Source organism: Ascaphus truei, chromosome 4, assembly GCF_040206685.1.
Source record: "Ascaphus truei isolate aAscTru1 chromosome 4, aAscTru1.hap1, whole genome shotgun sequence".
NCBI lineage: Eukaryota > Metazoa > Chordata > Amphibia > Anura > Ascaphidae > Ascaphus > Ascaphus truei.
In genome coordinates this window covers 10,906,109-10,929,050 of record NC_134486.1, presented here as the reverse complement: position 1 = coordinate 10,929,050, position 22,942 = coordinate 10,906,109, and the positions used below count along the sequence as shown (strand labels likewise).

At 51.2% G+C, this 22,942-nt stretch overlaps 1 protein-coding gene across 3 annotated transcripts in view; it reads right to left on the bottom strand.

Moving 5' to 3' along the window:
* LOC142492577 (C-type lectin domain family 2 member B-like) overlaps window positions 1–22,942 on the bottom strand; it is a 91,273-nt gene that overhangs the window by 63,623 nt on the left and 4,708 nt on the right. For 2 of the 3 annotated variants that reach the window (XM_075595330.1, XM_075595332.1), the window contains exon 3: window positions 2,561–2,731. In XM_075595330.1, the coding sequence (XP_075451445.1) occupies window positions 2,561–2,731 (171 nt within the window). Of the gene's footprint in view, window positions 1–2,560; window positions 2,732–4,998; window positions 5,101–22,942 lie in introns of all 3 variants that reach the window. The other variant, XM_075595333.1, reaches the window with a different exon arrangement.

The following is a 22,942-nucleotide window of genomic DNA, read 5'->3' as shown; positions in this document are numbered from 1 at the left end:
TCCGACCAGAACCGCTGCTGATAGGTCTCGGCAGTAATGCAGCACAGTCTTAGCAGGATCATCTTCACATATTCATAGTCCTCAATGGCATCCGAGTTGATTGCCTCGTATGCCTCCTGTGCCCATCCGGCCAGCTGTGGGGACAGGAACTTGACCCATTCGACTGGCGGGAGAGAGTTCCACCAGCATTGCTTCTCAAAACTCCGGAGGTACCCATTGATGTCCGTGACACCATCTATGAACTTACCAAAGCTCTGGGGAGTTATCTTAGGTGGACAGTATGGAGAGTAGTCAAGAGGGGTGCTAGCCATGGGTGATGCCAGGGGGTTCTGGACAGCATTCATCCACTGTATCCTCTCCATGAGACTAGCCCCTGGACCCAGAGCTGCAATGTCCTCAGGGGAATGACCTGGGGTCCCCGAGACCACTGGTACCCCCTGAGTCACCGGGGAGACCTGGACCGGTCCCTAGGGCTCTGTTCCTCTGTGCTCCACAAAGGCAACAGCTCCCACCAGGTTAACACTGGCAAGGGCATCTTCAGTATTGTTTCCAGCTCAGCTTTGCTGCAGCCCTCTGTTTGCAGACTGAAGGTCTCACACTTGTCAGCTATTGATGCACGATCCCAGGACTGATACTGTCCTGAACGAGCAGCCATCTTTGCATTGTGGCACTAAACTGAGTGACACGAAAAAAGTGGGATTCCTGATTTTGTATAACGTGTTTTCTGACACCACGTGCTTTGAGACTTTCCAATCTACAAGCTCACTTTGTCCTATAATTCCCCGCGTGAAGTTATATATCGCTTTATGTAAATAGGGAGGAGCAGAACAAAGTAATACTGAGTGCTTTACACACACTGCACTCCCACCCAGTGGCGATTTTCGCTTTTTGATAAAACGGAACTTAAGTATTTAGGAGGATTATTTCTTGTTCTATCCTAACACCATACACGAAAGTTCGTTACACCCCTATGGCATGGTGCTGAGAGGTATAAGCTGCAAGGTGATTATTTTTGTTGGTTAATCCACCATTATTTTATATTACAATACTAATAAAGTTTAATTTTTTAATCATCTCATCATTACACTATTGGGAGTGCTATAATAGGGGCCTGCTTTTCTACTCCTATTTTCTCTTCATAGGTTTCTTTCGTTCATCAGTCAATAGGCAAAACAAGGCAGTGAAATAAAATCAGGTTTATTTGGATAAAACCTCAGAAATACAAAAAAACACAAAATACAGAAATATGCACACTTACTGGGGTCTGAAGTATGAGATGTAGCCTTTCCAAGGTGCATGGCGCCCGCTTGCAAGGGCTTACCCTGATCGGAACCTTGTCCCGGACCAAGATTCAACAGAAACTCCTGACCGGGACCTAGTCCCGATACTCCTGGAACTATTTTCGGCAGAAAACCCTGACCGCGACCGCTACGTTCTCAGATGAGAACTTGGTCCTCGCATCTGACTTAGTCTCTGCCGGGCAGACTTTCCTCGCTTCAAAACGAAGCCGGTTGCTCTGTTATTTGGGACAGGGCAACTTTGAAAAGCCCATTCTAGCTTTATCGACTCAATCCGCAAAATCATCTGGTTCTCTGACTGGGGCTTCTCCTTACATACACTCCGCTGAGCTAAAAACATATTTTAAAACATGGGAGACCGTGGGGAGACTCATGACTGTACGGGATATAGGACTGAGATATCGGGGCTCGAAAATCAGGAGTTTGGAGGACACTGGGCAGCCCCAGGGTAATTCCACTCGCGTACAGGCAAATCATGCCTACTCGCTGGGTAGAATTAAGGTACTACCGGTAGCTCCTGTCCCCGAACTCCTGCAAACAAAATAATTGCAACATTACCCAAATATCCCCCTAATACTGACACAAGAAATCTCACAGTTCTAGGGCTAAGGGAACAGAAAACAGAAAAAAGCCGGGGTCACTTTATTTTCCACATGTTTTATTTTATACAGCCACTTCATCATGCATACTCACTACATATAGGGGTGCACCATCTATAGGATCTCTATGTGCGGCACTACGCACACCATATAAGTCTGGATCATTCTCAGCACTACACAGACCTCATCATTTACATCATTAAAGACAGGATGGTCTATAAGAGGCTTACCATCTTTTAACCAGGTCATCCTGTAACAGCCTAAACCTTACTCACTGACAGTCCTTGTCACTTACAGATGGGGTTAACCTTACGGGTAGCAAGGCTATCAATGCCAGATGAGTTACCTGCCAACGTGGCAGTGCAGGGTCATCTGTCACCGGCCCGGTGGCAGAGGGAGGCCCGCCCCGGGTGATACGAATCGGGAAGGTGAGCCCAACTTGGGCTACAGGCTTCCTGGGTGGTCCTCCCTCTGCCGCTGGGAGAGAGATGAGAGGGAAAGAGATGAGAGTGAGGGAAAGAGAGCGAGAGAGGGGGGGAGCAGAGAGAGACATACGTTTAATAGTAATAATGAAAGAACTGAAAAGGTAGGCAGGAGTAGTCTGGTAAATTTTGTTGTACTTATCTGCAATGTTGGTTAAGGGGGATAAACTGCTAAACTTACAGGGTTGCGCCTTCTTCCAAAAGGATCTTCTAAACGTCTGACGTCGATATCGAAGTCATGGTCCATAGAGTTTGAGTATTGGGTTAGGATGCCACGGTAACGCAAGTGCTGAATCTCCTGCGGCTTCTGAAGTCTTATATCCATTAACCACTTTGTTTTATCCTGGGACATCTACAAATGAGAATGCTTGTACTTATTAGTATGCAAGATTAAAAACATATACTGTAGTATGGCAATACAGATGTAGTGTGACTCCGTTTTGTCAGAGTCGCAGCTACACATGGCTCTGGTGCCGCACCAAGCCGCAACACATTATCTTTAATGAAAAGAAAACACTAGCTACCAAAATAAGGGCTGTTTGCTAATGCAATACTGTATGGGAAAGTACCACTCATTAGCTGAAGTATGCCATAACATGTGCTTTGAGTAGAGTGAAAGCTCTCTCTCATCACATGTTTGACCACTTACTAGCTTAAGTGTGCCATGGCATGTGCTTTGGGTGAGTAGAGCTCTATCTGTCACATGTTTACCATATATAGAGTTGTTTACTACAAAAGAAGTGTAATTCATGAGTTTAAGTATGCATTTGCTACAACACTCAACACTGATTGGAGGAAGCCTAAGAGAAAATGCTATAACTAAGAGCCTAGGCTGGGGATAGTGCCAGAAGCTTCTCCATGGACCGTGCAGGTACCCTAGGCTAGAATTCCCCTCGCTCTCTCGGGATCAGACTAAACTGACTGGGGCTTTCCCAGGTGTTTGGAGCGTTTTCCTGTCGTATGCTGTTTAGCTGTGCACGCTGTAACTGAGAACATAACCGAAGCTAAGTAAAATACCTTTTTGATTACATCTCTAAGGCTAAGGCCCCGCTCCCAGAGTCAGCACACCCGCACTGCAGACAGGCGGTGCGCTGACATACACAGACCGTGATATGCGGTCTGTAGGGAGCGGGAGCGGGAGGTGGGCGGGAGTGGGAGGTTTGACAGGGAGGGGGGCGTGGCTTGAGCGGAGGGACCCGCTACTCTCCCCCCCCCCCCTCCCTCCACGGACTCGGGCTGGAGCTGCTGATGGTAAGCAACACACACACACTCATACACACACACACACAGACAGGCACGCACTCAGACACACACATACACACACAGACAGGCACGCACACACTCAGACACACACATACACACACAGACAGGCACGCACGCACTCAGACACACACACAGACAGGCATTCACGCTGCTTTCACTCCACACTCCTCCCTGCTCCCCGAAGCCTCTCCTCCTCCCGAAGCCTCCCCTCCCCATTGGCTCACAGCCACACCACGTGACGCGTCAATGCTAGGAAACACCATTTTCTTGTGTCTCATAGCGGCTGACGCGCCACAGCGTGTAGTGCGCTGTGACGCCAAGGGGGACCGGGACCGGCTCGGGAGGATTCCCCTGCTGGTGGGGAACTCGCGTGTGGCCGCCCGCGCCAACGAGCGCAGCGGGACCGAGGCCTAAGACTGTTTACTGACTCAGTGTGCAAGTTATTGGCTGAATCCAGAATCTTTGCATTACATATACATATTGTGATGCCATCACTGCCCTCTAGGGGCTAGAATGGGCAGTTGTTGGACTTTGCAGCTCTCATCCATTTTTAATCCTCCTTGAAATGAATGTTCGGCTGCAGGTACATGGGGTAGAGTGGGGTAGAGTGGGGAAAGAGATTAGTACTCCCACGGTTAGTTAGGGACTAAGCAGTATTAGTCAGTACTCCTGGAAGGAGTTAGGTCTTTTGTTTCTGTTTTGTTTCTGTTTTGTGTTATGAGTTAACCTTCTTCCTGATTTGTACCATGTAAATAAACCCCTGCTTAGAAGATACAGTGTTTCCTGCCTTTGATCTGGACAAAAAACAGAGACGTCACAATATATACTTTTCTTCACCCTTCCAGCTAGTCTCATACACAGGGGAACTTTTGGGGATAGAAGTCCTTTCTGCACTTACACTGGAATGCCTTATATTTACTTAACATCTTAATATGGGCAGAAGGAGCTCACGAAACAGCTGGATATAGAGGCAAGTTAAGTAAAGTGCGTAAAGACACCGACTCTGGCATTGAGTTTGAAACCGTGTCAGCTCCTTGTGACCTTGGGCAAGTCACTTTATCTCCCTGTGCCTCAGGTACCAAAAACAGAGACTTGTGCCTGCAAAAAATGTCTCTGAAAAGCTTTATGTAAAACTAGCAGCGCTATACAAGAACAAATAATTATTATTATAATTGCTGGTGTGCCTCTATTTTGACACCAGCATCTGATATATAGCCCTACGTGTAATCACACTTTAAACCCGTGTTACTTTTTGTAAATACTGTATATATCTGTGTTATTTCACAATCTTTTGATTTTATTAGTCTGACATTATTTTATCTATATATCTAATAAAAGTTAACTATTAATTGTTACCACTCTTCCGATTCCACTGTGTCAGGATCCGTAATCCTCGGCGCGCTCCTCAATTACCCCAACCCGCGAACGGTGCTCCTCTTCTCCTGCAGCACGTCTCGCCTGCCGGAGAAAATCAGCATTCCATCTAGGGGCATGCACGGACCACACTCTGCACTAAATACCGTCCCCGCTGGCCCCGCCTCCAGGCTATGCTCGCGCGGTGACGCCACTGTCACCCAGCATGCACCCATTATGCACAGCACTCGCACACATGCGCAGAACATTCCTTGCTCTTCTGCCTATACTACACCTGTTGCCGATTCCTCTGCCTGAGTATACACCTGTGCTAAATCTCTCCAGCCAATCACAGCCAGGCATACTCCTCCAACCTCATTGGACAATCTCCCTTTTTATGCTCAGCTGCCACACTAGAAAATTGGCTGAGCATAAACCGTCTTGCTAGCGAAGTGTTGTTCACTGCTGTCTTGCCTCCACAGTCTTGTCCTGTTCCTTGTTCCTGACCTTGGCTACTCTTCCGGACTATGCTCTTCTGTTCTCCTGACCTCAGCTATATACGACCATCCGCACCTCTACAAAACTGACCTTGGCAAAGTACCACGACAATCCGTCTCTCTACAATCCAGACCATGGCTAAGTACCTCCTACGATCCACTACTCTACAACACCGAACTCGGCAAGTATTACTGACTATCCAGACCTCTCCTACCCCGCCCAATCTACATTCCAGATGCGCCCACGCAGCTGTGGGTTGGTGTTATATCAAATCCCCACCTCGGCCTCGCCGTCACGCCTTGTTTGTGGTGAGCACTCCATTGCAGTATGCTCAGCCCAACAAACATGGACCCTGCTGAGTTGGGGAGAGTCTTGAGCACGCACACCAGCATGTTTTCCAAAATTGAAAAATACTTTGGGCAAAATGACCATTGCATGGATTTATTGCCCCAGAATCTCATGTCCCTTTCTGACCGGGTACAAACCCCTCCTCCTAGTCCTGTCCCTTTGGGGCCTTCTGCTACAACTATTGCTTCTATGCCTATGTCTCCCTCATCCGAACCCCGACTTCCCACACCCAACTGATATGGTGGCAACCCCCATGGGTGCAGGGGTTTTCTGAATCAATGTTTCATACAGTTTGAAATTATGCCTACTCGATTCATATCTCAAAGATCCAAGGTGGCATACAGAGAGTTAATCCTCCTTAGAAGTAGCTACTTCAGCTGATGCCTAATTGAGAAGGCTGAACTCCTGATTGCACATGGAGTTTTTAATAGTCAGGAGGTGTTTAAGGCAAACACAGAGAGCTGCCATGCGGCCAGAGAGACAATGCTGAGAGTCACAAAGTGAGAGATTGCTGTCCCAGAGAGGGGGACAGAGAAGTGCTCCCCAGAAAGTAAGGCTGGCACAGTTCCTTGGACCCACTGGATGGTTATAGCAGAGTCTGCTGGACTGCCTGGGCTTGACCCCAGAGGAAAGCAGGAAAGAGGAGAGATTGTGCTGAAGCGGGGACATCAGCTCCAATGGACTAAGATAAGCAAAACACGTTATTGTTGTGTGCAGAGACTGTGTACATTGTTGCATATGCCAGGGCATGTTTTAAGCTGGGAACCAGTATAGTTGGCCATCTGTCGTTAGAAAGGGTTTCAAGCTGAATGTACAGTTAGTCTCCTAAGAGGAGTAGGAGTTTATTTTATGTTTTGTTTGTACTTAAAGGGATGGCGGGCCTGTTAGTATGATTTACCCCTGTAAATAAACCCCATATAGAGAATTACAGTGTTTCTGTCACGCCTGTATGCCCGCAGACCTGGCAGGACCCCAGTACTGAGGTGGGAACGGTATGACACCACACACCCACAGCAGTGGGAGCAAGCCCGGAGTGTGGTATAGCGTTGCTGGGCCTGTTGGAAGAGAGTTAGTATGATACTTGCAACGCTTGGGGGTGTCCGTACGAATAGTCGTGTCCGTGTGCCAATGTCCAGGAGTCCAGAACGTAGCGTCGTCAGAGTACAAGACAGGTCCTAGGAGGCCAGAGGTAAGCGAGGTAGAGTACGTAGCAAGGTTCAAAGGGGTACCAGAGAGCAGAGTAGTCCAGGACAAGCAGGGGTCAAAAGCCAGGGAAATCCAAGATAAACACAGGAGCAGGAAACAGCAGAGACACAGAGGGAGCACAGCATAGGTCAGGTACACACAGGGAAACAGGAACTATGCAGAGCGAGGAAGATGTGGACAGACAGGGGTTATAAAGAAGGGAACACCAATAGGAAAGAGGGGAGGAGTATAGAGAGAAGTGGGAGACAATAGGGATAGGTCAGGGAGAGAAGAGGAGGAGACAGAAGGGGCAGTCAGGGGAATGGCCTGCAGGGTTTGGGAGGCGGAGTCATGACAGGCAGGATAAGAGGAGCGTGTGCGCGTGCCCTCTGTAAGCTGGGGATGCCCGCGCACAGGCTGCAACACAGAGACGGCTCGCAAGGACTGAGGGGAGGAAGCAGAGGGGGCACAGAGCCCAGAGGAGGGGCATGCGCGCATATGCCCTCTGTGGGCAGAGGAGACGCACGCACAGGCTGCAACAGAGAGACGACCCACAGTCACCGAGAGGAGGGAGCAGATGGGTCATGGAGCCCAGAGAAGGAGCGTGTGCGCGCACCCTCCGTGAGTTGAGGGAGCGCACGCACAGGCCGCGTCACCAGACACGCAGAGCGCCGCGCCACGGGCACCATGCTGGGAGAAGGTAAGGGAGTGGATGGAACAGCTGGGGAAGGTAATGCGGGCACCGCGGGAGACAGGGAGCGGGGAGCATCATTGCAGGGGCTCAGGGACCGCGCGGGTATGCGAGACCTGCGGGGAACGCGCTGCGGCAAAGGTAGAGAGATAGAAGGCAAGGGAGAGGAGTGGGAAGGAGCAGAGGGAGTAACAGGAGATGGGAGAGAGGGACAAGGAGGGGAAGGAATCCCCTAAGTCGTCACAGTAACCCCCCCTGAGGATCAATCTCCGAGTGATCCAACCACGTCTTGAGGGGGAATTTCTGGTGGAACCGAGAAAGTAGTCTTGGGGTATGGATGTGACGTGCAGGTACCCAAAAATGTTCTTCAGGCCCATAGCCCTTCCTGTGTACTAGAAACTGCAGCTTATTTTTGGACCAGCTAGAGTTGATGAGAGACTGTATTTCGTATTCCTGTTGGCCCAGGATGGACACTGGATTGGGTCTCCAAGAGGGATCAGGAAAATGAGGACTGGGAAAATATACTTTAAGGAGGGAAACGTGGAACACGGACGGAACCTTCATTGTGGGAGGTAGATCGAGACGATAGGCCACTGGATTAAATTTCTCCAAAATTTTGAATGGTCCCAGGAATCTAGGAGACAATTTGGATGATGGAGTTTTGAGCCTAATATTTTTGGAAGACAGCCACACCAGATCGCCAGGTTTGAAGGAAGGACCCCTTTGACAGTGATGGTCTGCCTTGGTCTTTTGTTTGGCAACCGCAGTCTGTTAGGTCTTGAGGATCTTTTTCCAGGATTCTTGTAAGTTGGTGACATGAGAGTCAGCTGCAGGAACACCTGAAGGGGAAGGCGAGAGGGGGAGACTACTGGGATGAAAGCCAAAGTTGATAAAGAAGAGTGACTCCTGAGTGGACTCATTCTTCAGGGAATTTATGGCGAATTCGGCCAAAGGCAAAAGATCCACCCAGTTATCTTGTGAGTCAGATATGAAGCATCTTAGATACTGTTCAAGAGTTTGGTTCATCCTTTCAGTTTGACCATTGATTTGTGGGTGGTATCCAGAGGAAAACAATAGAGAGATACCCAGTCTTTGGGAGAAAGCCCGCCAGAATTTTGAGATGAACTGAGACCCACGGTCCGAAACGATTGAAATGGGAATGCCATGTAACCTGAAAATTTCTTTGGAGAAGACGTCAGCCAAAGTGGCAGAGTTGGGATAAAGTGTGCCTGTTTAGAGAAACTGTCTACTACGACCAGAATGGTGTTCATCTCTTTGGAAATGGGCAGTTCAACAATGAAGTCCATCGAAATGTGTTTCCAGGGTTGTTCCAGAATGGGAAATGGCAAAAGAAGTCCAGAAGGTTTATGATGGAGTGTCTTACTCTGGGCACATACAGGACAGGCGGTGGTAAATTCGAGAATGTCTTGATTCATTTTGGGCCACCAAAAAGTCAGTTTAATGAGATCTGCCATCCTTTTGAAGACTGGATGAACAACTGCTCAAGAGGAATGACCCCAAAGTAACACTTTATGGCGAAAGCGTGGAGCTGTGGTACCCGGAACCTGCTGGGAATATGGGCTTGAGCCTTGTTGATCTCGTCCAACACATCAAAGTTGTTAGCAGAAATTATGCACTTGGCAGGAAGAATAGGCTCCGTGATTTCCTTAGCTTCAGTCTCAGTGGCGAACTGACGAGAGAGAGCGTCCGCTTTAACATTTTTGGTACCAGGAATATATGAGATGGTGTAGTTGAAGCGTGAAAAGAAGAGTGACCAGCGAGCTTGGCGGGAACCCAGGTGACGAGCCCCCTCAATATATAACAAATTTTTGTGGTCAGTGAGAATAGCAATTGGTTCTTTGGAACCCTCCAAAAGGTGTCTCCATTCTTGAAGAGCCAGTTTAATGGCCAAAAGTTCACGGTTACCAACATCATAATTCCTTTCGGCCGCTAAGAACTTCCGTGAAAAAAAACCACAAGGGTGAAGTTTCTCTTGGGGGGAAGTCCTCTGGGAAAGAACTGCGCCAGCTCCTACGTCCGAGGCGTCGACCTCCAAAGTGAAGGGGAGGGAGGTATCCGGATGACGAAGGATGGGAGCAGACACAAACGCCTTCTTCAGAATCTCAAAGGCGGAAATGGCCTCAGGTGACCAGGATGAGACGTCGGCACCCTTCTTGGTCAAAGCAGTGATGGGAAGAGCAATAGAAGAATTTTTTTGATGAATTTCCTGTAATAATTGGCAAAGCCAAGAAAAAGCTGCACAGCCTTGAGCGAATTAGGGAGCGGCCAGTCGAGGACCGCCTTCAGCTTCTCAGGGTCCATGGAAAAACCTTGGATGGAGATGATATAGCCCAAGAAGGCAGTAGAAGCCTGGTGGAACAGACATTTCTCCATCTTGGCATAAAGGCGATTAGAACGAAGCCTGGAAAGCACAAGTTTGGTATGTTGAATGTGTTCCTCCAGATTTTTAGAAAAAATAAGGATGTCGTCTAGGTAGACTATGACAAAAGTTCCCAATACATCACGGAAGATTTCATTCATGAACTCCTGAAACACTGCAGGAGCGTTACACAACCCAAAGTGCATAACAAGATATTCATAATGTCCAGAACGTGTGTTAAATGCTGTTTTCCACTCGTCTCCTTCCCTAATACGAATGAGATTATAGGAACCCCTTAAGTCAAGTTTTGAGAAGATAGAGGCCCCTTGGAGACGGTCGAACAGTTAAGAAATGAGCAGGAGAGGATACCGGTTCTTCACCATGATCTTATTGAGACCGCGGAAGTCAATGCATGGCCTCAGTGATCCATCCTTCTTCTTCACAAAGAAGAAGCCAGCCCCGGCAGGGGAGGTAGAATTGCGGATGAATCCCTTCTCCAAATTTTCCTGAATGTAGGTAGTCATGGCCTCGGTCTCCGGGACGGAGAGTGGATAAGACTTAGACTTCGGCAGGACAGTCCCAGGGATGAGGTCGACAGGACAATCATACGGATGATGAGGAGGAAGAACCTCTGCTTGTACATTGTTGAACACATCCAAGTACTCATGGTACACACCAGGCAGGGTCAATAGATTGGCAGAAACGGAGTCCAGACCGACAAGCACAGCCACGGGAGACCCTGCTGGAACAGCCTCTGCAGACAAGGGCCACTGGAGAGGCAGAGTGCCGGACCAATCAATGCGCGGATTGTGGAGTTGAAGCCAAGGCAATCCTAAAATAATTTGCACAGTAGGAGATTGAAAGATATCAAAGATAATTACCTCCTTATGACCATCAGCCAGGGTCAAGGTAAGAGGAATAGACTCCCAAATGCTGAATGCCGGCTAGAGGGCTCGTCCGTCGATGGCCTCGAGGCCAATAGGGCTCTTCCTTCTGACCATGGGAATTTTATTCTCCAATGCGAACTTCTGGTCCAGGAAATTACCACCCGATCCTGAATCGACGAAAGCTTCAACCTTTACGAAAAGGTTAGGACCCTCCAACGTGGCTGGAAGCAGAAACTTCTTTGGGAGAGCGTGTGCGTGCCCTCCGTGAGTTGAGGGAACGCACGCACAGGCCGCGTCACCAGACGCGCGGAGCACCGCGCCACGGGCACCATGCTGGGAGAAGGTAAGGGAGTGGATGGAACAGCTGGGGAAGGTAATGCGGGCACCGCGGGAGACAGGGAGCAGGGAGCATCATTGCAGGGGCTCAGGGACCGCGCGGGTATGCGAGACCTGCGGGGAACGCGCTGCGGCAAAGGTAGAGAGATAGAAGGCAAGGGAGAGGAGTGGGAAGGAGCAGAGGGAGTAACAGGAGATGGGAGAGAGGGACAAGGAGGGGAAGGAATCCCCTAAGTCGTCACAGTATCCCCCCCTTGAGGATCAATCTCCGAGTGATCCAACCACGTCTTGAGGGGGAATTTCTGGTGGAACCGAGAAAGTAGTCTTGGGGTATGGATGTGACGTGCAGGTACCCAAAAATGTTCTTCAGGCCCATAGCCCTTCCTGTGTACTAGAAACTGCAGCTTATTTTTGGACCAGCTAGAGTTGATGAGAGACTGTATTTCGTATTCCTGTTGGCCCAGGATGGACACTGGATTGGGTCTCCAAGAGGGATCAGGAAAATGAGGACTGGGAAAATATACTTTAATGAGGGAAACGTGGAACACGGACGGAACCTTCATTGTGGGAGGTAGATCGAGACGATAGGCCACTGGATTTAATTTCTCCAAAATTTTGAATGGTCCCAGGAATCTAGGAGACAATTTGGATGATGGAGTTTTGAGCCTAATATTTTTGGAAGACAGCCACACCAGATCGCCAGGTTTGAAGGAAGGACCCCTTTGACAGTGATGGTCTGCCTTGGTCTTTTGTTTGGCAACCGCAGTCTGTTAGGTCTTGAGGATCTTTTTCCAGGATTCTTGTAAGTTGGTGACATGTGAGTCAGCTGCAGGAACACCTGAAGGGGAAGGCGAGAGGGGGAGACTACTGGGATGAAAGCCAAAGTTGATAAAGAAGAGTGACTCCTGAGTGGACTCATTCTTCAGGGAATTTATGGCGAATTCGGCCAAAGGCAAAATCCACCCAGTTATCTTGTGAGTCAGATATGAAGCATCTTAGATACTGTTCAAGAGTTTGGTTCATCCTTTCAGTTTGACCATTGATTTGTGGGTGGTATCCAGAGGAAAACAATAGAGAGATACCCAGTCTTTGGGAGAAAGCCCGCCAGAATTTTGAGATGAACTGAGACCCACGGTCCGAGACGATTGAAATGGGAATGCCATGTAACCTGAAAATTTCTTTGGAGAAGACGTTAGCCAAAGTGGCAGAGTTGGGAAGACCCTTGGGGGGGATAAAGTGTGCCTGTTTAGAGAAACTGTCTACTACGACCAGAATGGTGTTCATCCCTTTGGAAATGGGCAGTTCAACAATGAAGTCCATCGAAATGTGTTTCCAGGGTTGTTCCAGAATGGGAAATGGCAAAAGAAGTCCAGAAGGTTTATGATGGAGTGTCTTACTCTGGGCACATACAGGACAGGCGGTGGTAAATTCGAGAATGTCTTGATTCATTTTGGGCCACCAAAAAGTCAGTTTAATGAGATCTGCCATCCTTTTGAAGACTGGATGAACAACTGCTCAAGAGGAATGACCCCAAAGTAACACTTTATGGCGAAAGCGTGGAGCTGTGGTACCCGGAACCTGCTGGGAATATGGGCTTGAGCCTTGTTGATCTCGTCCAACACATCAAAGTTGTTAGCAGAAATTATGCACTTGGCAGGAAGAATAGGCTCCGTGATTTCCTTAGCTTCAGTCTCAGTGGCGAACTGACGAGAGAGAGCGTCCGCTTTAACATTTTTGGTACCAGGAATATATGAGATGGTGTAGTTGAAGCGGGAAAAGAAGAGTGACCAGCGAGCTTGGCGGGAACCCAGGTGACGAGCCCCCTCCATATATAACAAATTTTTGTGATCAGTGAGAATAGCGATTGGTTCTTTGGAACCCTCCAAAAGGTGTCTCCATTCTTGAAGAGCCAGTTTAATGGCCAAAAGTTCACGGTTACCAACATCATAATTCCTTTCGGCCGCTAAGAACTTCCGTGAAAAAAAACCACAAGGGTGAAGTTTCTCTTGGGGGGAAGTCCTCAGGGAAAGAACTGCGCCAGCTCCTACGTCCGAGGCGTCGACCTCCAAAGTGAAGGGGAGGGAGGTATCCGGATGACGAAGGATGGGAGCAGACACAAACGCCTTCTTCAGAATCTCAAAGGCGGAAATGGCCTCAGGTGACCAGGATGAGACGTCGGCACCCTTCTTGGTCAAAGCAGTGATGGGAAGAGCAATAGAAGAATTTTTTTTGATGAATTTCCTGTAATAATTGGCAAAGCCAAGAAAAAGCTGCACAGCCTTGAGCGAATTAGGGAGCGGCCAGTCGAGGACCGCCTTCAGCTTCTCAGGGTCCATGGAAAAACCTTGGCTGGAGATGATATAGCCCAAGAAGGCAGTAGAAGCCTGGTGGAACAGACATTTCTCCATCTTGGCATAAAGGCGATTAGAACGAAGCCTGGAAAGCACAAGTTTGGTATGTTGAATGTGTTCCTCCAGATTTTTAGAAAAAATAAGGATGTCGTCTAGGTAGACTATGACAAAAGTTCCCAATACATCACGGAAGATGTCATTCATGAACTCCTGAAACACTGCAGGAGCGTTACACAACCCAAAGGGCATAACAAGATATTCATAATGTCCAGAACGTGTGTTAAATGCTTTTTCCACTCGTCTCCTTCCCTAATACGAATGAGATTATAGGAACCCCTTAAGTCAAGTTTTGTGAAGATAGAGGCCCCTTGGAGACGGTCGAACAGTTCAGAAATGAGCAGGAGAGGATACCGGTTCTTCACCGTGATCTTATTGAGACCGCGGAAGTCAATGCATGGCCTCAGTGATCCATCCTTCTTCTTCACAAAGAAGAAGTCAGCCCCGGCAGGGGAGGTAGAATTACGGATGAATCCCTTCTCCAAATTTTCCTGAATGTAGGTAGTCATGGCCTCGGTCTCCGGGACGGAGAGTGTATAAGACTTAGACTTCGGCAGGACAGTCCCAGGGATGAGGTCGACAGGACAATCGTACGGACGATGAGGAGGAAGAACCTCTGCTTGTACATTGTTGAACACATCCAAGTACTCATGGTACACACCAGGCAGGGTCAATAGATTGGCAGAAACGGAGTCCAGACCGACAAGCACAGCCACGGGAGACCCTGCTGGAACAGCCTCTGCAGACAAGGGCCACTGGAGAGGCAGAGTGCCGGACCAATCAATGCGCGGATTGTGGAGTTGAAGCCAAGGCAATCCTAAAATAATTTGCACAGTAGGAGATTGAAAGATATCAAAGATAATTACCTCCTTATGACCATCAGCCAGCGTCAAGGTAAGAGGAATAGACTCCCAAATGATGAATGCCGGCTAGAGGGCTCGTCCGTCGATGGCCTCGAGGCCAATAGGGCTCTTCCTTCTGACCATGGGAATTTTATTCTCCAATGCGAACTTCTGGTCCAGGAAATTACCACCCGATCCTGAATCGACGAAAGCTTCAACCTTTACGAAAAGGTTAGGACCCTCCAACGTGGCTGGAAGCAGAAACTTCTTTGGGAGAACTTCGGAAGGAGAGGGGCAAGGAGAGACAGTACCCAGTAGAAGCCCCTCTACCTTTACTGGGTGCGCCCATTTCCCGGCTTCAAGGGACAATCCTGGAGACGATGTTCTGAAGAGGCACAGTAGAAACACAGCCTGTTCTGGTGACGCCCCGCTCTCTCTTCGATGCCTGGAGTTGTTGACTGCAGATCTGCATCGGTTCCGGCGCCTCCAGGGCCAGGAGAGGAGTAGTGGCGACCTGTGAGAAACAACAGAAGAAGAAGAACGGGAACAGTGTATTTCGTGCCGTCGTTCCTGCATATGCTGATCCATGCGTACGCTCAGGGTGATTAACTCCTCCAGGGCCGTAGGCCGGGCATGAGTAGCAAGATCGTCTTTCAACGTATCTGAGAGTCCTTGCCAATACGCGGTGGTGAGAGCCTCATCATTCCATTGTACTTCGGCAGCGTACGGAACTCGATGGCGTATTTGGCAGCTGATCTTTGGCCCTGAGAAATATGAAAAAGGGAGAAGGCGGCTGTCTCACGCCGTGCGGGAGTATCAAATACAAGTTGAAATTCACGTGTGAACAACGGGTAGTCTTGCGTTACTTTGCATTTGCGCTCCCATAGGGGGAGGCCCAAGCGAGAGCGTCTCCGGTGAGCAGAGCATATATATATGCAATTTTAGCACGGCCAGTAGGAAACAAGGAGGGGGACATCTCAAACTGCACCTCACATTAGAGATTCGGAGAGGGAATCCATGGGCCAGGACAGACGTAGGTAGTAGCCACTGGTGGCATAGAACCATGGAACCCTCCTGAAGTGAAAAGGTAGCCAATTGCTGGGAGACAGTGGACTGCTGATTGCTAAGAAATTGTAAGGCCTCTATGGAAATACTTGTACCCACCTCATCGGGGTCTGCGTTTGTTGGGCTCTGCATAATGTCACGCATGTATGCCCGCAGACCTGGCAGGACCCTAGTACTGAGGTGGGAACGGTATGACACCACACACCAACAGCAGTGGGAGCAAGCCCAGAGTGTGGTATAGCGTTGCTGGGCCTGTTGGAAGAGAGTTACTATGATACTTGCAATGCTTGGGGGTGTCCGTACGAATAGTCATGTCCGTGTGCCAATGTACAGGAGTCCAGAGGGTAGAGTCGTCAGAGTACAAGCCAGGTCCTAGGAAGCCAGAGGTAAGCGAGATAGATTACATAACAAGGTTCAAAGGGGTACCAGAGAGCAGAGTAGTCCAGGACAAGCAGGGGTCAAAAGCCAGGGAAATCCAAGATAAACACAGGAGCAGGATACAGCAGGGACACAGAGGGAGCACAGCATAGGTCAGTTACACACAGGGAAACAGGAACTACGCAGAGCGAGGAAGAAGTGGACAGAAAAGGGGTTATAAAGGAGGGAACACCAATAGGAAGGAGGGGAGGAGTAGACAGAGAAGTGGGAGACAATAGGGATAGGTCAGGGAGAGAAGAGGAGGAGACAGAAGGGGCAGTCAGGGGAATGGCCTGCAGGGTTTGGGAGTCGGAGACATGACAGACAGGATAAGAGGAGCGTGTGCACGCGCCCTCTGTAAGCTGGGGATGCGCGCTCATAGGCTGCAACAGAGAGACGGCCCGCAGGGACCGAGAGGAGGGAGCAGATGGGTCACGGAGCCCAGAGGAGGAGCGTGTGCGCGCGCCCTCCGTGAGTTGAGGGAGCGCACGCACAGGCCGCGTCACCAGGCACGCGGAGCGCCGCGGGCACCACGCTGGGAGAAAGTAAGGGAGTGGATGGAACAGCTGGGGAAGGTAATGCGGGCACCACGGGAGACAGGGAGCAGGGAGCATCATAGCAGGGGCTCAGGGACTGCGCGGGTACGCGAGACCTGCGAGGAATGCGCTGCGGCAAAGGGAGAGAGATAGAAGGCAAGGGAGAGGAGTGGGAAGGAGCAGAGGGAGTAACAGGAGGTGGGAAAGAGGGACAAGGAGGGGAAGGAATCCCCTGAGTCGTCACAATTTCCTGCCTTACATTGGGACTAAAAGTGACTGCAACGTGGTGTGGGCATCACAATACATACATATTTATACACACACACACACACACATATATATACAGTGTTCGACAAACCTATACATCTGCATGCCCCAAGCAGCACACGTGTGGTACTAGGTGGCGAGTAGATTTTTTTGTTCGGCGAGTAGATTTTTTGGTCATTTGTCGACCACTGATAATATATATATATATACACACACACACACACACACATATATATATATAGGGTGACCAGATTTACAAAAGTAAAAAACGGGACACATACAAAAAAATTTTTTATAAAACAAATGACATCACCAACTGTGCCCCTTCTCCTTTGTCTCTCCACCCCATCTCTCGCTCTCTCTCTCTCTCTCTCTCTCTCTCTCTCTCTCTCTCTCACACCCCATTCTCTCTCCCCCATCCCTCCATTCTCTCTCTCCCCCATCCCTCCATTCTCTCTCTCCCCCTGATCCCTCCATTCTCTCTATCCCCCTATTCCTCCATTCTCTCTCCACCCACCCCTCCATTCACTGTCTCCCCCCCCATCCCTCCATTCTCTCCCCCTTCCCCCCATCCCTCCATTCTATCCCCCCTTCCCCCATCCCTCCATTCTCTCCCCCCCTCCCTCCATTTTCTCCCGTCTTCCCCCATTTTCTCCCCCCTCCCTCCATTCTCTCCCCCTCCCGCATCCCTCCATTCTCTCACGCTCCCTCTCCCTCTCTCTCTCTCCCCACCCCACCATCCCTCCATATTATCTCTCTCTCCTCTCCCACCATCCCTCCATTCTCTCTCCCCCTCTCACTCTCCCACCCCACCACCATCCTCTCTCTCTCACTCTCACTCACCCCATCCCTCCATTCTCTCTCCTCCCCCCCATCCCTCCATTCTCTCCTCCCCCATCCATTTTCCCTCCTCCCCCATCCATTCTCCCTCTCCCCCCTCTCTCACCCCTCCCCCCTCTCTCACCCCTCCCCCCATCCCTCCATTCTCTCTCCTCTCACCCCTCCCCCCATCCCTCCATTCTCCCTCCTCTCACCCCTCCTCCCATCCCTCCATTCTCCTCACCCCTCTCTCTCTCTCTCTCCCCACCATCCATCTCCTCTATCTCCCCACATCCATCTCCTCTCTGTCCCTCTCTCCCCACCATCCATCTCAGCTCTCCCCACCATCCATCTCCTCTCTCTCCCTACCATCCATCTCCTCTCTCTCCACCATCCCCTCTCCCTCTCTCTCCTTCCCCAATCCCTCCATTCTCACTCCCCCCCCCAATCCCTACATTCTCGTTCCACCCTTCCCATTCTGTCTCTCTCCCCCATTCTCTGCGTGTCTCTCCCTCCCCATGCTCTGCGTGGCTCTCCCTCCCCATTCTCTGCGCATCTCTCCCTCCCCATTCTCTGCGTGTCTCTCCCTCCCCATTCTCTGCGTGTCTCTCCCTCCCCATTCTATGTGTGTCTCTCCCTCCCCATGCTTTGTCTGTCTCTCTCTCCCCCATTCTTTGTCTCTCCCCCCATTTTGTCTCTCTCCCCCCGTTTTGTATCTCTCTCCCCCATTCTGTCTTTCTCACCCCATTCTGTGTCTGTCACCCCATTCTGTCTCTCTCCCCCCATTCTGTGTCTCCCTCCCCATATTCTGTCTCCCTATAGAGTGTGTGAGTTTTCTCTCTCCCCATTCTTCACTTCTGCTGCCCCCCTCTCTGCCCCCTGCCAGCATTCTCTGCTCTCTGCTGCCCCCCTCTGCTCTCCTCTCTGCCAATATTCTCTGCTCTCTGCTGCCTCCCCTGCTCTGATGGTAAAAACTGGGACAGTCAGAAAAAAACAGGACATTTTAAAGAATGTCGGACAGCCGGGACAGACCTTAAAAAAACGGGACTGTCCTTGCTAAAACCGGGACATCTGGTCACCCTACATATACATATGAAGCCCCGGTCCCCTGTGGCTCCCAGAGACCCCCTTCCTTGCGCGCCGAGCGGTCGCTGGTGCCACCGGGGGTAGCGAGGGACCCGCCGGCACACAGCAAAGGTGGGGGCCGGAGCAGGGAGCGTTCCGAGCCTTAGGAGGCTCTGCGGCGCACCCGGCTAGCGGGGGCCGCCATTGTGGTTGCGCGCGCATGCGCCGTGATCGCGCATGCACGGATGAGGCTAGGGAGCTGCGGCGGCCATTAGACAGTCGCGCATGCACAGTGGAATCGTGCACGCGGCCCCAAGTGCATAGAGGGCTCCACAGGACTACAATTCCCATGAGGCGAAGGGTGGAAGGCACCAGGTGTCCCAGAGTGGCCAATAGGGCTGGAGGATTGCCCCGCAGGGAGAATGGATACATTTTACGGGGTTTTGAGGAGAGAGTCAGTCGGTGCCAGGAGAAGCTAGGGGAAGGAGGTAGGGTGCAGGACTCAGTGACTCCCTGCACTAAGCCAGCAGCCCCCGAGGCCCCAGATAGCCCTGAGCCAACGATACTATATTATATTCACACGGGACATAGTGGCTGTGCAGTCACTCTTACCTATCTATCTCACTTGAAGGGTGGGGGAAATACTGTGTGGGGTTACTGGACACGGAGTGGGATCACCCGGTGGAGGTGGGAGCGTCCTGCGAGATGCAGTAGTTAGTGTCTCCTCTAGGGAGGGACACCTGTTGATCATATGCATAAGTACGTTGGCGCTAGTAAAGTCATTGGTTGTTTTACATGCTGTGTGTGGAGTGATATATATTGTCCTGCGAGGAACCACTCCCCCTCTGGTGGGAGCCATCGCAGGTGGAGGCGCTGTACCAAGTACGAGGTTACTCATATTGTTACACGTGCCCCAGGCTCTCCGTGGCGGAGGCTTAGGCCTCCTGTGAGCCTAACAGGTAAAGCACCATGGCTGGTAACATTAGGTTCCCCGCACACACACACACTATATGCGATTGGGTGGGGGAATACCCGTTACATTTGGAGGCGCTGCTGAGATCCAGACCTGTGGTGCCTGAATTCAGCATAAATTATGTTGTTCTCATTATCATTGCCATCCTGCCAAGAAGTGTACGAATGGGCAGTAAAGGGGCAAGTCCCACCTTCACAAACCCTTGCTGTAGGACGAGTTCCTGCTGACACTCCCTCCTGTGATATTTGCTTAATATTGGATCAGTACCCAGGCTTATGGGGTACAAAAGTCTTAGGCCGCTGCGTAGATGCAGACGGAGTGTGGTGCTCAGTGTTGGTGAGGGCCGAACAAGATTTAATAAGAGAAGGAGGCCCATCCAAAATATTGCTCCTTGGAACCCTCACTAAAGTATGGTGTCCTGTTGTCTACCCTGAAATGCCGGGAAAACCAGAGGCCCCACCTGAAGGCTACCCCCCTATCTATGCAAAGAGTCATAGTGTAATTGATGAGACTGTGATTAAAATGGGGGCTCCCTCAAGCAGTGAGTCACACCTAAGATGGCGGCTCCCGCCAAGTCGGGCGAGCACCAGGACTGTACAAGAAATTGTTGCAGAATTCTGTCCGGGTCTGGTGCGAAAACCAGATCCCCGCCCCTGCACTGTGAGTAGCTCAGCACAGAGTCAGAACCACTCCTTGAAAGAGGGTGCTCATCCTCTGGAGTCCACCAGGGGGAGCAAGCACAGCGATTCTCAATCAGTAACTGCTGTCTCCACTAAGGACAGTACAGGATGCAGCGAACCACATCCGCAGTTGTATGGTGTTTGGCCAGCAGAGGGACTGTATGTAACGTTTCTTTTGTGCCCGTGGTTACAGAAAGACCTTAAACTCTCCAGTGGTATGAACTTTGATCCCTATCAGCGACCAAGAGGGGTTCAAGTAGTGAAAGTGGAAGGAAAAAGGTACGTAAGGTGCCTATGCCCCAAGTGTGATTTTCCAGATGGCGAATTGAGCTGGGGACCCAAGTGTGCCTGCTGCGAGGCACAGTTCCTGAAGCCAGTGCTGCTGTGAGCCACGGAACCTGCAGAGAAAGATGTGGCTAACCAACCTACTTCAACTACGGAGGGCCCGTGCACCCTAACTGCGGTTCCAGATTCGGTTCCCATGCCGGAACCACAGACGGAGCCACAGATGATGGAATCAACGAAGGGTAAGGTGACTGCCCAGGGAGAATGGAGATCGCTACCACTGGCACCGCCGGAGCAGGACCTCTTCATGCCGATTGCCGCCAGTAAATGCGAGGCGCCCCAACGCTGTTCCCATGCGGAGGTGTCCCTACCCCCATCCTTGTCTACTGATGACAGCAGCCAACCTGCCGTGTTGATGCGCCAGCCGGCGGACCTCCCAAGTGAAGCTGAAGCATCTGCTGTGGACCCTGCTGTGGGCCAGCTGCACATCGACATCCCTCAGCAGCATGCGCTGGTGCGGCCGGCGCCGTGGAAGAGTCCAAGTGTGTCAGAGGGACATCCGGAGACAGGACCGGAGGAAGAGGAACCCATTGCAAGCTAGCAGAGTGGTGAAGAACCTCCTTACTCCCCACAGGCTCCGATGGAGGCTGCCATGGAAAAGGCCCCAACTAAGGCTCATGACCTGACGGTGGGCCCGTGTGTCACCATAACCGCTACCATAACTGAACTGAGTGTGAGTCCGTGCGCTCCAACCCAAATGGTTCCAGGACTGGGATCCAACGCTCCCGAGTTTCCAGAAAGTGAGTGGACTGCCCCAGAAGTGCCGGGGACAGGTCCCAAGACAGCCGGGGTGGGAACTGACAGCGTCCCCGAGGACCTGTTGGTCACCGTGAGTCAATGCAGCGGTGAGGCACCAACTCTTTACTCCCTGCAGGGTGTGATGGAGATATCCGGTGAAGAGGACCTGCTCGGCGCTTACTTCTACGCAAAGGATCACCAAGTTCGTCTGTCTCAAGACCCCGAGCTCGTGATGTATCCAGAAGACATCACTTCAGAAGTGACTGATGGAGCCAACAAAGACTGTGCTGAGACCATTGCCTTCTTCATGCGCAACATGGAGCGCTTTATTCATGTGGTGGACAGAGGAAAAGGTCTGGCCAAGAGACACTGTGCTATTCCTTCCACCAGGGGGAGGAAGTAGTATGGAACCAGTGACTGTTAGCCCAGAGCATGATCTCCAAGAGATTATCCCGGGGGAGGCTCCCAGAGCCCCCCCTCCTTGCGCGCCGAACGGTCGCGGGTGCCGCCGGGGGCAGCGAGTGACCCGCCGGCACACAGCAAAGGTGGGGGCCGGAGCAGGGAGCGTTCCGAGCCTTAGGAGGCTCTGCGGCGCACCCAGCTAGTGGGGGCCGCCATTGTGGTTGCGCGCGCATGCGCCATGATCGCACATGCGCGGATGAGGCTAGGGAGCTGCGGCGGCCATTAGACAGTCGCGCATGCGCAGTGGAATCGCGCACGCAGCCCCAAGTGCATAGAGGCCTCCACGGGACTACAATTCCCATGAGGCGAAGGGTGGAAGGCACCAGGTGTCCCAGAGTGGCCAATAGGGCTGGAGGATTGCCCTGCAGGGAGAATGGATACATTTCGCTGGGTTTTGAGGAGAGAGTCAGTCGGCGCCAGGAGAAGCTAGAGGAAGGAGGTAGGGTGCAGGAGTCAGTGACTCCCTGCACTAAGCCAGCAGCCCCCGAGGCCCCAGATAGCCCTGAGCCACCCAGTAGTTGGAGTTGTGTCAGGGACAGGCCCCAGGTTAGGGACCCTGCCCCTTACTACCCAGAGCCAGTTAGGGACTCAGCGGACGCTGCGCATCCATCCAGGGGTTTGGGCTCAGACCTTCGCTGTCACTGCAGCAGCCATCCGGGTGGGATCGCCCCGGGTGGTAGTTCCTGTATTCAGCAGTCATCGGATCCTTTGTGAAGCTCCTTGGCAGGCCCAGGCACTGGAGTGCTCGGCAGGTAACCATCACCAAGTGCACCAACGATACTATATTATATTCACACGGGACATAGTGGCTGTGCAGTCACTCTTACCTATCTATCTCACTTGAAGGGTGGGGGAAATACTGTGTGGGGTTACTGGACACGGGGTGGGATCACCCGGTGGAGGTGGGAGCGTCCTGCGAGATGCAGTAGTTAGTGTCTCCTCTAGGGAGGGACACCTGTTGATCATATGCATAACAGGTAAAGCACCACACCTGGTAACATTAGG